The 13,866-nt window shown below is 34.5% G+C and overlaps 1 protein-coding gene across 3 annotated transcripts in view; it reads right to left on the reverse strand.

Moving 5' to 3' along the window:
- PICALM (phosphatidylinositol binding clathrin assembly protein) overlaps positions 1 to 13,866 on the reverse strand; it is a 146,476-nt gene that overhangs the window by 56,890 nt on the left and 75,720 nt on the right. For all 3 annotated transcript variants that reach the window (XM_089914170.1, XM_022594026.3, XM_022594029.3), the window contains exons 13-17: positions 12,790 to 12,939; positions 5,074 to 5,181; positions 3,399 to 3,530; positions 3,273 to 3,303; positions 2,993 to 3,092 (exon numbers count right to left, since the gene is read on the reverse strand). In XM_089914170.1, the coding sequence (XP_089770296.1) occupies positions 2,993 to 3,092; positions 3,273 to 3,303; positions 3,399 to 3,530; positions 5,074 to 5,181; positions 12,790 to 12,939 (521 nt within the window). The remainder of the gene's footprint in view (positions 1 to 2,992; positions 3,093 to 3,272; positions 3,304 to 3,398; positions 3,531 to 5,073; positions 5,182 to 12,789; positions 12,940 to 13,866) is intronic.

Below are 13,866 nucleotides of genomic sequence, written 5' to 3' on the forward strand. Positions count from 1 at the left end.
TCTATAAAATACATACATACAAATGTTTTAACAAAATCCTTAAGAGATAATATACCTTACCATATACAACACAGCACCATAGATATTGCTTCTTATCAACAAATTCTAGATGGTTAGATGCCTATTAAATGCTAAAAGTCAATCTTAAGTCAAGTGCTATTCGCAAACTTGTAATACTTCATACAGATTAATACTAATTTCATACAAAATAAGAAAATATTCATTGTATTTTTATATCATTTGGATTTATATCATTCCTCATATATTATCAATGTATAATTCACTCCTGAGGCTATAACATCTACTAACCTAACCTCCTGCCATCCCTAGTCAGAGAGGTGTGTTAGAGTGGGAAAAACACTGGATTGCGAGTCAGAAGGGATGGATTTCAATTTAAATCTGCTTTCTAGTTGCTTTGCAATTGAGGGAAAAAAAAAATTGCATAACTTTATCCTTACAGCTGGGACAATAGCTGCTCAAACTCCCCCAAGAGTGCACTATTTACAGACTCAGGATAGTGTGTGTGTGAGTGTGTAAAAATGTAAACTATTTAAATGCAAGGTTTTATTATTGGTGACGGTAGTGACCACTACCAGAGAAAAAGTACTGATTTAAAAAGGTGGCTAAATTTCAATACTATTTTCCATTAATGGAGACTGAAACTAATAAAATTCTTTAACGTCATGTAAAACTTTAACAGCACACTATTTTTAGCTCAGCCCTATTAATTTTAACATACAATTAACCCAAGAAAACAGCAAAACAGCACAGTACTCTGGAAGAGATTTAATAACAAAAAGTAGCTATAACAAGGATAATGTGGGGAGATCAGCTTGGTGCTTTCTAAGGACCTAGAGGGTGGGATGGGAGGATGGGAGGGAGACTCAAGAGGGAGGGGATATAGGTATACATATAGCTGATTCACTTTGCTGTACAGCAGAAACTAACACAACATTGTAAAGCAATTATAACCCAATAAAGATGTAAAAAAATAAATAAAATGAAAAAAAATTTAAAGAAAGAACGCCCCTGAAGGTATATTTTAAAAAAGTGGGCAAATAGGGATATATGTATACGTGTGGCTGATTCACTTTGCTGTACGGCAGAAACTAACACAACATTGTAAAGCAATTATAACCCAATAAAGATGTAAAAAATAAATAAATAAAATGAAAAAAAATTTAAAAAAAGAACGCCCCTGAAGGTATATTAAAAAAAAGTGGGCAAATGGGGATATATGTATACGTGTGGCTGATTCACTTTGCTGTACGGCAGAAACTAACACAACATTGTAAAGCAACTATACTCCAATAAAAAAAATAAAAAATTTAAAAACAAAAAGGATAATGGGGGTCTCCAACAACAACAGAAAGGATACAATGTGTGGCTCGTGTTACCAAATGCTGATTAGCACACATTGTTGCAAGAAAGCATGTTTCAAATTTTTCTACAAAAAGAAATTGGTTTTCTCCGATGCAGGGAGACTTACTGGATTGGTGAAACAGCAGCTGACCAAGGATAGGGGTACGGCCACAAAACTACTCTGGGACAACCATACCTTATATTAATTAAAACCATTAGAACTTCTTCAGTACTAGATGCTAACTCATTAATTATCATATACAATTAATTTTCATTACTCATGGATTCTGTTATTTGCAAATTTGCTATGCACTGAAATTTATTTGTAATCCTAAAATCAATACTTGTGGTGCTTTTGAAGTCATTCACATACGTGCGCAAAGTGGTGAAAAATTTGTCACCGGATGCATTCATTCCCAGCTGAGGTCAAACAAGGTGGGACTGTGCCTTGTTTCAGCTCTGACATGAAGATGACCAGAAGATGGAGAAGTAGGGAACAGTGTAGTGTACTGCAAGAAGCTCTGGGGCCAGTTGGATAGGGCAAGAGTCTCTCAATTCAGGCACCTATTAGTGGGGATGCCCCAGGCAAGTCACTTAACACCTCTGGCACTCGTTTTCTCTTTTGTAAAATAAAAAAATATATAATCCACTAGAATGAGTTTTTTTGTTTTGGGATTTAAGATTATAATCTATGTGAGATGTGTATGTGTATAGGCATACTCAATTAAAACTATACTTGCTTGGCTTTTGTTGATACTGTCATATAATTTATATAGTTGATTCTCCTTATTTGCTGCACTTACATTCTTAAAGTCACCAGAACACTGAATTAGTGAACACTGCACCATCAGTGCAGCGGTCCCCAACCTTTCTGGCACCAGGGACGGGTTTCAGGGAACACAATTTTTCCTTGGGTGGAGGAGCAGGGAGAGAATGGCTCAGGCGGTAGTGCGAGCGATGGGGAGCGGCAGATGAAACTCTGCTCGCTTGCCAGCCACTCACCTCCTGCTGTGTGGCCCGGTTTCCTAACAGGCAGTGGACCCATACTGGTCTGTGGCCCCAGGCATTGGGGACCCCTGCATTAGTGAACACTGAGCCACTGTTGGGGGAAATACGTGTATGTGTGTGAATCTAGCAATTGGTTCAGTGTTAAGGTTATTTATTTACTGTAGACAGATAAATAATAGATTTGAAACCAGCAGTAGAGAATAGTGATTAAGAAAATATGCTCTGAGGTAAGGCTGCCTGGGTTCTAAAAACCCACCCAACCTCTGTGATCTGGGCTTACTACTTAATAACCCTGTGTTTTCATTTCCTCATCTGTAAAATTGGGATAACAATAGTTACTACCGTGTAAGGTAAATTTGAAGATTATATAAAACAAAACCACATATTATTTGTTAGAATGATGCCTGACACAAAGTAACCTTTAAATAAATGTTAGCTACTAAAATGTACCTGGCAAACATAGTCAACCAAGCTTCCTTTAAAAGAAATACAAATTACTTACATTTCTAAAACTTGGTAACAATCTTTCCACTTATGCCTTATCACTATTTAAAAAACACTTTCATGTTACACATTTACCTAAATCATTCATGTTAATATATAATGAGCTTTTCCAACTCACCATTGTTGCAGCATTCCAAGCAGTTGTTGGTGCAACCTTCGGTTGCCAGTTAGATCCTCCAGTTAGCTTCTTTTCACCTGGCTGACTCCAATTTACATCACTTTAAATAAATATGAGTGAGAATATTAAGTATGTGTAATTATGAAGTTTCTTTACTATACATTTAGATTGAACGGAGCATTTAAGATGCAGATGACATCTCTACACATACTTTCTTGAGAGGAAAGCCTAATCAACCTCTAAATGGCACATAGGGAAAGAATACAAATAAAACACTCACTTCTTAGTGGTTCCATTTCCAATGCCAAGATCTAGGACAGGAGAAAAAGAAAGCATTTAATAAAAACTAGACTAATTTTTATAAAACAACTTATTTTAAAGATTAAAGAATACAAAAAATACTTACTGCCAACAAGGTTGGCTAAGGATGAATCCAAGTCATCAGATACTAACTTGTTAGGTGGGAGTTTGGCAACAGGAAGACTCTGGTTCTGAGAGGCCACTGTTGGTTTGAGAAGTCCACCTAGTTCATCAAAGCCTTAAAGTTACAAACAGACGAAATAGGATTTGTAAGGAACTTTATGGTGCTACAGCTTTCTAAAGGAGGTCTCTGCCTTTTCTCCTTGTTTGTTTACTGGAGAAGTCCTCCAGGTAAATAGGCACTAATAAATGCTCTTAAGTGGAAAAAGGAGAAATCCACCATTTCAAATCCCTTCTCTGTGAAAGAGAAGGAAATGGAATTAATCCTTCCACTCAGCTGACAAAATTTTCTGAAGACTCACTTATACCTGAAGCAATACAGGTAAAAAATATATCTCTGTAACTTTGAAAAAAAGTTCCTTTTAAGAAATAATATTTTATAGACCTTTTAATACTCTTCAAACTGGAGAATGTAAGGTATATGTAAAACAGTATATTAGAAGCAAGTGAAAATGAACCACTAGGTTATCTCTTTTCCTGTCTAAAAACAGCTAGCCTAAATTATACACAAGAAATAGTTAAACTACACTCAAACTGCATAAAACTATCTAGTAAAGTAGAACCCTGCTTAAAAATAAAAAATAAAATAAAATAAATAAAATCCCTTAAGGTTCTCTACCAAACAGTAAAAGGTAAAACAGATCCAATCAACAAACCACCAAAGGACTGAACGGTACAACCCAGGAATACCAGAGAATATGAAAAAGAAAGTCACCAAAAACAGGGGTTTATAAAATATGAACAATTGGTTTCTATTTCCTTTATCCTTTTTCCCAGCAAGATAAACTCAAGAGGACAAAGTCAAATGCATCAAAAAATGTAATTATAAACCTACTAGTGCACAGAAAAAAATAAATTCCTAGTTCATACACATTCTTTATAAGTTTGCTTCTTACTTTTGTATGTATACTTATGATAACTAATTGTATATTATAAAATTAACAGCACCTCAATATATTTCTTTAAATGGCTTGAGTTTAATTACTACACTTACCACCCCATGATTAAGAATATAATTTGGTGCCAACTTTACAGGAACTCAATCTTTACAAAACTTCAAATTACCAAGATGTTAAATGGAAACTTGGCTCTACAGATTTTATAAAGTTCTCTTAAGATGACTAAACAAGCATACTATAAAACAATAAAAAGCCCCTGAACCCACAACTCTGATATTTAGTTATTCTAGCTGTTCATTACACAGACTACCTCAACGAGTCAAGGTACCACAGGTCATATTTTCCTAGTTTTCAAAAAAGCCAATTTCATTTCAGTAAAGGTAAAAATTAGAGTAAAAGGTACAGCATTCTACACACAGTCCCTAGCAATTTAGCAGTCTAATCTGAGTAAAATCTCTTTTTTTCTCTCTTATTTAATAGCTCTGGGAGAAATAAAATCTACCCAGATTCAAAACTGCCACTAAGAAATGAGTAAAGGCTAACAGTCCCTTGAAGCTTTCTTCTAGTGGCTGGGGGAAGAGGGACCACTTCTTTGGCTACCCCAATTTCATCTATTTACACGTTAAAAGGACCATTATCTGTCCTTACACAGACTCTAAACTAGAACATTATAGTAATGTTAATAAAGCAATTTTTTCTTACCCCCAGAATCTACAATAACGTTGGTAGATTTATTTCCAAACACAGATTCAAAGTCAACATTAAGGCCAGCTGAAGGATGTGGCTGTGCAACTGGAGAAGGAGTGAATCCTAAGAAAAACCAAAATGGAAAAAGCTCAATTCTTTAATAACTCTACATCTACAGCTCTTTAATAATGATGACAATAGAATGGAAAAAGCAGTAAATTCCCACAACAAAAAACAAAGCCAACCCTTCAAGCAAAATGCTTCCTAGACTACCACATCTCTTGTGATTACATTTTCCAAAACAAAATCATCCCACTAAGAAAACTAACAAAAGAGCAAGTGAAGTTGAACTACTAGTTTGTTTCATTACAGAAATAACATTTTTTGCTTATTTTTTTCCTTAAACTTGTAAGCTGATGTTAAAAAACCAAACACATCTAAAATTCTAGGATTTTGCATGAAGTCAAATTTAATTTAAGGGATCATTTGGGAGTAAGTATTCTGTGGTGCTTTAAAAAAATATGAGTCTACTTAGTATCCCCCAAGAGTCTTTCTCCCTCTACCTACTCACCTTCCATATTTCTCTCTCCTTCCTTCCTTTCTCCCTTCCTTCCTTCGATGGTTAATCAAAAGCTATATGGTTTAAGTTAATTTGAGAAGTGACAGGATTCTGAAAGCTATAACCCACTAATCCTTATGAGCCCCCCCCCTTGTGTCCAGATGTGTTCTGAATATTAAAAAAAAAAACAAAAAACAGGCTATTTTCAACACCCAACCACCCTCTAGCTTCAACTTAACTACTTCCTAAAGTGGAGCTGACATGTATAATCAAATATACTAATTTACCTAACTGTTCTGAAACACCAGAAAATTTATTCTTTCCTGTCCATGTTACACTGATGGTGGTGGCAATAAGCCAACAGACACCCAGCTCACGTTGCTGAAACCAGACAATGCTGAGGTAAACGTTAAGATTTTCAATTGTGTGAGGCTGTATTTTGTGAGGTGAGGCTCTGAATTTCCAGAGGCTGACAAGAAGAATTAAAATCATGTAAAACCATTAGGGATGTCACATGACTTGGGGAGCTTTCAATCACTGAGTATATATCCAAGTAGAGAACAGCCTAGCAAGGATCACAAAGAAGGAATTCTTTTGCTTTGTGGAAGGCTGTAATAAATGGCTCCGGAATTCTTTTCCATTTCTAAATTCTATAAAGTCAGAATGTTAAAAATAAAAAAAAGTCTGGTATCAGAAGATTAACAACTATATCATTAAAGAGAAGTTAAACTTTTGAGCCCTGAACATAGACTCTCTCTTCCTGTCCCAACTTTCTGCTAAAGGACTTTCAGTCTATAAGAATCTCACTTTGAACTCTTAATGTATACCACCAGGATATAAAGAAGTACAATAATTCTGTACTAAAAGGACTGATCTTAAAGAAAAACAAAAAGTAGGACAAGATTTGGTGAGAAGTTCAAGAAGGTCCTCAAAGCCAGAGAAGCCAGAAAGCAATGACTTATTATTAACGATGACCCACACAAGCTGGTATACATCAATGATACTACTTTAAAAGTAGCATTTTACATCATAGTATGAATATTCTGTAGGGCACAAAATTTTTTAAATGTACAAGTTTGATCTTATTCCATAATTATTTAACCCTTCCTTAACTCAAAGACACTGGTCATACAATGAGAATACAAGCACTATCAAAACATAAAATAATTTAGTAAATAAATCTGACCATTCATCAAAAGACTCCTAGAATTCTATAGATATACTGATTTAACAGCTCTTTGAAGTGTACGAACTGCTTAAGAAATATACCATGGGCTTGATGGTTCTTCTCCTAACTCCTTACAAAAAGAACAGATGTATCTACTCAAGAAAGACAAAACTCTATCATGCTTAATTATATGCCCATGCTGAACCACCACACATAGCATTCTTTAAATCATCCTGGAAATAATATCTGAGCTATGATATCATTAAACTTTAGAAAACACAGGGAACAATAATTTATAAAGTAGGATGGCATACCAATTTCTCTTTTCCCTTGCTATCTTGTCCGAAATTCTTTCTAGAATTTGATTGATATCAGAGATGAGCCTATCCTTTATAATAACACAAAAACAACTTCATTACTTTCTGTAAAGAGAGGAGCCGTCTCCTGAGGTCCCTAGGGGCACCAATCTGTGAAATTATATTACTGCCTAAAAATATAAAAGATTTGAAAAGATATAAAGTAATCCAGAGCTAGTACCTCAAATTTTAAAAGCTTCTACATAGCAGAAGAATAAACTAAAAGGGAAATTCTTAATAAATTATAATAGCTGATTAGATTGTCAACCTTCAATTTTTAAAAGTTACTTAAAGCAAAGTTACAGAATTAATATCACCATTTCAAAAGAGCAGATTTAGGGACCACCCCCAAAAAAGATGAATAGGCTATCAAAGTTAAGGTTAATTTTATGAAATAATCACTACATTGAACTGCCTAACTTTCATTTCACAAAGCCCAATGAAAACTCTTGTCACTGAACAGCTCCAGTTCACAGATTAACATTTAGAAACCACTGTACTACAGGGCAAATCTTGAGAGGACAATAGTAGGGTGACTGAAAGGTACAAGATGAAAATGCTTTGGGGACAGAAAGGCAATCCAAAAACCTTTGAGAAAAATTGGCTGGGTTGTTTAATAGATTTTGGTGGTAGTTCTGTAATAAATAGGCCTCATTCTTTTTTGAGAAAATTACTGCTACTATTTATTAAACATTATGCAAGGGCTTTATAGATAGGTTATTATTTAAACCACACAATAACACTATGAGACAGTTATTATTATCCTCATTTTACAGATGAGGAAACTAAGAGATTAAACAACTTATCCAAGGTAAAATAATTAGTAAGTGGCAGAATCAAGACTTAAACCCCAATTTCTTTGATTCCAGAATCTATTAAGGGTTTTTAGTTTATCCTGAGTATTTCATCTTATATAAATTAGTAGGTAGGAAAATTAGTTTTTATTATCATAGCTATAATAATTATATCAGGACTCTTCAAGTTTTATGAACTTCTTGAGCTTTGAAATAGCAAATACTGGGCTAAAAAATAAATAGCCCTTGGCAATTTAAAAATCTATCAGCAATACAAAAACGATGAGTTTTCAAGATTATATCTGATGATTAAATAATTTAGGTAAGAAGTATACTCCAAGTATGAAATGATCTGCATACACAAGATAATTGCTTTTTTTTTTTTGGCCTCGCCCTGCGGCATGCGGGATTTTAGTTCCCCGATCAGGGACTGAACCCTTGCCCCTGGAGTGGGAGCGCGGAGTCTTAACCACTGGACCACCTGGGAAGTCCCCACAAGATAAGTTCCCAATACAAGTAGTTTTAATGATACTTCTGTGTCAGGCATTGTGCTAGATGTTATACAGGCATATATGTACACCTCATTAACAATCCTGCAAGACATTATTATCCCAATTTTCATAGTCTTAGAAAGGTTAAATACTTGCTTAAAGTCACACAGGTAAAGGAGTGTAACTGGAATTCACAACCAAATTCACCGTATTCCAAACATTTTCTTTCTGTTAAATGCCCTCAACAATTCCATTTTTAAACACTTTTAACTATGTCTAATTCTTACTGCCAGTCAAGAACCTCAGTTCTTCAGTTGTGTCAAACCTACTTTTTAATGCCAACTTAACTAAGGTAACAACTCCTATACACAAAAAAATTCAGCTGGATTTTGAGGTCTTATTGCTACTGCACTGGCCTAGACAGAATATATTTGGAAAGATACAGATCAAATTGGTTACACCTCCCTGGAAACTACTTCCCATTTCTATGGCCTTTGCATAGCGCTGGAAAAGCATGCTTCTTTCCAGTATAATCTCCCTTCACCTGTGCCACAACTGTTCAAATCAAAATTATCTGCCATTCTATCACTAAGATCTATACACAGAACTTTAAATTCCATAAGCTTGTAATATTAAAATATTATAAACTCTTCTGAAAATTTGAAAGTTTTGAGAATGAATAAAAGCAGGAAGATGACAGGCATCCATTCATAAAACAATCGTGTTTAATCAAGGAAAACAAAATTAAGCAAAAAACTACCTGTTCTTCAAAACCAAGTATTTTTTTTCTTACCAACTCATTTTAAGGAAAACAACAAAAAGAAACCCCTCTTGCATATAAATAAACTGATAAATTTTAGAGATTATCGTTACCTACCTCCAAATAAACCAGCTACAGTAGAAGGCTCATGGCACATAAGGGTAGTATTACGATAAGCTTGACTACCACAAAAAGAATCTGACAAGGCATATAAGGGGGGAAAAGAAAGGACAGGAAAAAAAGAAAAAAGAGAAAGAGAAAAGTGAGAAAGTGAGGAGGAACAGTTAAGAGTGGAATGGAGTAATTAAAAACAAACAGAAACAAATAAAAACAAAACAAAAGAAAAAACAGAGGAGTCCAAGCCATTGGTGTTCTTCAAATTACAACTTACTAAAAAAAAAAGCACTTAAGCCTCCATTGTAAGTACTATATTTAAAAAATATATATAAATAATATTCACAACAAATTTTTAAAAATAACCAATACTGCATTTCTTTAGATAAAGAAATATGAACCAGTTGGCTTTTTAGTCAATACCAACATGTCTTCTAATGTCTTCTTTTGCAGATGAGGAAGCAGGCCTAGACAAGGTCACAAACATGGTATAGCTGAGACCACAACCCACTCCCCTTGACTTACAAATTTCAGTATTCTTATTGCTTTAATGAGGACAAGCTACAAAGTACACTGAGAATCATATCATCAAATCAAGGTCCTCCTCTGGAAGGGTTGGAAGGTATCTACATACCTAACTCTGATTGTTCTTGGTTGTTCTTAATCCTATAGAGCAGGGGTTGGCAAACTACATACAGCCTGGGGCCTATTTTTATATGCCCATGTGAGCTAAAAATGGTTTTTACCTTTTGAAAGTGTTGTTTAAAAAAAAAAAAAGAAAGAAAAAAGAAAAGATGACGACTCAAAGATTTTATGCATCCTATAAAAGCCTAAAGCATTTACTATCTGGTTCCTTACACCAGAAGTTTCCTGACCACTGTTCTAGAGCACTATCCAACAGAGCTTTCTAATAACAGAAATGTTTTATAAATCCACACAATATGCAGATATGTGCATATGGTACATTATGGTAGCCACTAGGCACATGTGCCACTGAAGAACGGAAATGTGGCTAGTACAAGTGAGGAAGTAAAATTTTAATTTTATTTAATATTTAATTTTAATTAACCTTTAAATGATGACATGTGGCTAGTGGCTAATTAGACTATACAGTGCCAGGAATGGCACACCTTGGGTGGTCCTCGCATGCTCTTACTACTCTGATTAAGAAAGTATTGGAATTTTTATTACACAACTCTACTTCTCAGGAACTTTCAAATTGCACTGAAAGACTTATTAAAAAGCCTCTTCTAGGACAGGCATCAACAAACTACAGCTGCTTATCTTTGTAAATAAAGTTTTACTGGAACACAGCCAAGCTCATGTGTTTATGTCTTGTCTACGGCTGCTTTCACGCTATAATGTCAAAGTTGAGCAGCTGCGAAAGAGATCGTGTGGCTCACAAGCCAAAAATATTTACAATCTGACCTTTTAAGAAAAAGTTTGCTGACCCCTATTCTAGACTAATGCCTAATGGTTTGACATCAGTGGTTTTTAATTTCCCCTTCTGCACTCATTTTCATTAAAAAAGAAAAGTATTTAACAAGTTTTTTTCTCTAATGACAAAACTTGGCAGATGTGATTTTTTTTTTTAAGTATACTTCATACTTTCATTTGTATTATTCTCCCTCAGAAAGAGGAAGATAAGGGTTTAAATGAAAGTCTGCACTTTCAAAAGGGAAAGAGCGCTGCAGAGCAAAGCTGCTGTCTCCTGATTTAGGCTTTGCTCCCACTAGCTGGGTTATCTTGATTAACTTTTCTAGGACTCAGGTGATGCATCCATAAAATGGTAATAATGTTCTCTTACTACTGTGAGAGTTGAGAGGTGGACCAAACATTCTCTGCAGGTTTTTGCAAACTCTAAATCACCAATTCTATGATTTTAATTTTCAAATGGACCAACTGACCTTGGAGTATATAGCCATCAACTTTACTAATCTGCTTTGCTTTCTGGTCTTCCTCTTGCCCCAAATCATAGGCCTTAAACTTAAAAAACATTAGGAATATGACATTTCTAGGATATTCCTCTTATTACAGGCTTTTTTCCTTGAAAAGTCAAAATAATAATTAACTCTCTCACATGACTTTTATATATTTTTACTGTTTCTGTTTATATGTGAAATACCTACAACCTTCAGCACTTAAGGTTACTGTCCTCCATTCTGTCCCCCTTCAGGGGATACAGATGTGACATCCTGAAGCCCATGCACTGCTCTGACCTAAAAGGTCTAAATATATAGTCCCAAAGCAAAGACGTATCTGTTTCATATCCCCAAATTAAGGCAACTGACTTAAAAAGATACAAACAGCCATATTTACAATATACAGACTATTCATATTCAGTAAATATGAAAAGATAAACCTAAAAAACCACCATCCCAACAGAACACTCCAAAGATAACTCTAGTTACCCCTTATTACCAAGCAAAAAGGCACTCCATTTGACAAATTTCTAGAGCAACAAAATGTATAATTTAGTTTCAATTACTTTTTATATAATTTTTAAATGTACTACAATAAAGGAATTATTGCAACCAAATATTACACTTTAGAACTATTAGACTAGTTGTATAACTGGAGCACCTGCCTTGAAACTTTCTCAGATCTCCAACTACTGCTTTCTAGTCACCTTCCATCCTCCCCTCTCTCAGATATATCTAACAGAATATGGCCACATGATCTACCTAGGGTACACAGATGGCTTTCTGCATGCTGCTTTAATCAAAGATTTAAATTTGTGTCACCTTATGTTGTTTCTTTGAATTGAATAAAAGCAGTTTTCATCATCTTTTAAGGGGGTTTAGCATCTTTTTAGTAGGATTCAAAAACATTTATTTCAGTTTAGTATGTACTTAAAAACTTATTCTTCCTTGTACAACTTTGGTATGAAATTTTGCCTTTTTACAGATTTTTAGACCACAATTAAGCCTAGTCAGTCAAGTTGCTTTTCATTTTCTACTTTTCACCCCAGGCTAACAATGAAATGAGACCCTTAAGATTGGACAGAGGGTATAGTGGGTTTTAGACAATATAAAGTTGTACCATTATTTGAAATTAAAAACGGGAAAAAAAGGAAGATTCAGAAAGCTAAGAGTGATAATCACCCTCTTTCTCAAGCAGAGAGGGAAAAATATAAGCACACATAAATACGTAACTAAGTTTAAGAGATGTTACTCCTTCAATCAACTCTCCTAATAACCACCTCTCTGAACTAATAAACAGGATGTAGCATGTGATGCTACAGTATGATAGAGAACAAAACAAAGTCCAATTTCAAAGGAAATTTTCTTTCCTAAAAACTTGCATTAAATAAAATTAGGGATGCTGGTGTAAAAAATCTCACTACACTATTGCTATTTAGTTTACTTAAAAATTTATTATTAAAATACAAAGTAATTATTGCAGTGCTTTAAAAATAATGGATACGTTAAAAAAAAAACTTAGGCAGTATAAACATTAATTGGAAAGAAAGGTTAAATGGTACTTTACCAACAAACATTTCATGAGTAGGTGTCCTAGTAGTAAAAGTGGATACATCTGAAGAAATGGGAGGGTGAACATCACCACTACTTTTTGTGAGGAAAGGATTTAAGCTTGGAATGGCATCATCAACAGCATCTACAGTAGCAGAGAAAGGATCTGTGCAGTCCAAGTGCATTATAGCAAAATGAAGAAAGGAAGTAAATTAATTAGTATTGTAATCAGTCAAAAGATGCAAAGTGAAAAGTAGTAGCTATATTATTATTAATCTAAATGCAAATGATCAAATCTAATCACCAAGATAGAAGAAATGCATTTAACATATTTTAAAATGAACCCTCAGAAAAAAATACTTATGTGTCCATAACAACAGTAGCATACGAAGGCTAGATCTGCTTTACATCAGAAAGCCAACAGTCATGTAGTTAAAAAAGAAGATAAGTAAGAACAAAAATGTTTCTATAAAAGAGCCATCTACCCTGAACCGTGTTCCCCACCCAAGGTGGGAGTGTATCAGTTCTGGTGGCATAGCTATGTTTACTCACATAATTGATATAAATAATTCAAATGTGGAATAAGCAGTATTTCAAAAGCCAAAGGGAATGAGGGGTTTCTAACCTGTGAATATAAACTCTTGTATGGGTTCAGATGTAGGAAACAAAATAATAAAGATGAAGAAAAGGTCTAATGATGGGAAAGGAATTTTAGAAAAATTAAGAACAGAGACAAAAGACTGGCCATCCCAGTAGACTGGGATTAGCTTTGAAGGCCTAGCTATGAGTTTTAAAGCCTAAATGATTTGGAAGGAATAACAAAAGTATTGTTCCCTACTAGAATGGTACCAAATATGTACTTTATTATCAAATTTACAATCACATATTTACTATACCTATACCTCATTCAAGATAACTGTCACTGTAATGACTGAAAGCCATTCATCATACCTTAAGTAATGGGGAGAAGAAAAAATAAAGAGCAGCGAAAATATAGTGTCATGATTTTTTCTCTTATAACACAATTAAAAATGAAAAGATACTCCTGTACTTCCAACCAGCGCCTGTTCTTGCCTCTTCTAGTCTAGTTTGT

The sequence above is a fragment of the Delphinapterus leucas genome, chromosome 7, assembly GCF_059928025.1.
Source record: "Delphinapterus leucas isolate spDelLeu-1000000601 "Yukka" chromosome 7, BTC_Dleu_Yukka2, whole genome shotgun sequence".
NCBI classification, from domain to species: Eukaryota; Metazoa; Chordata; class Mammalia; order Artiodactyla; family Monodontidae; genus Delphinapterus; species Delphinapterus leucas.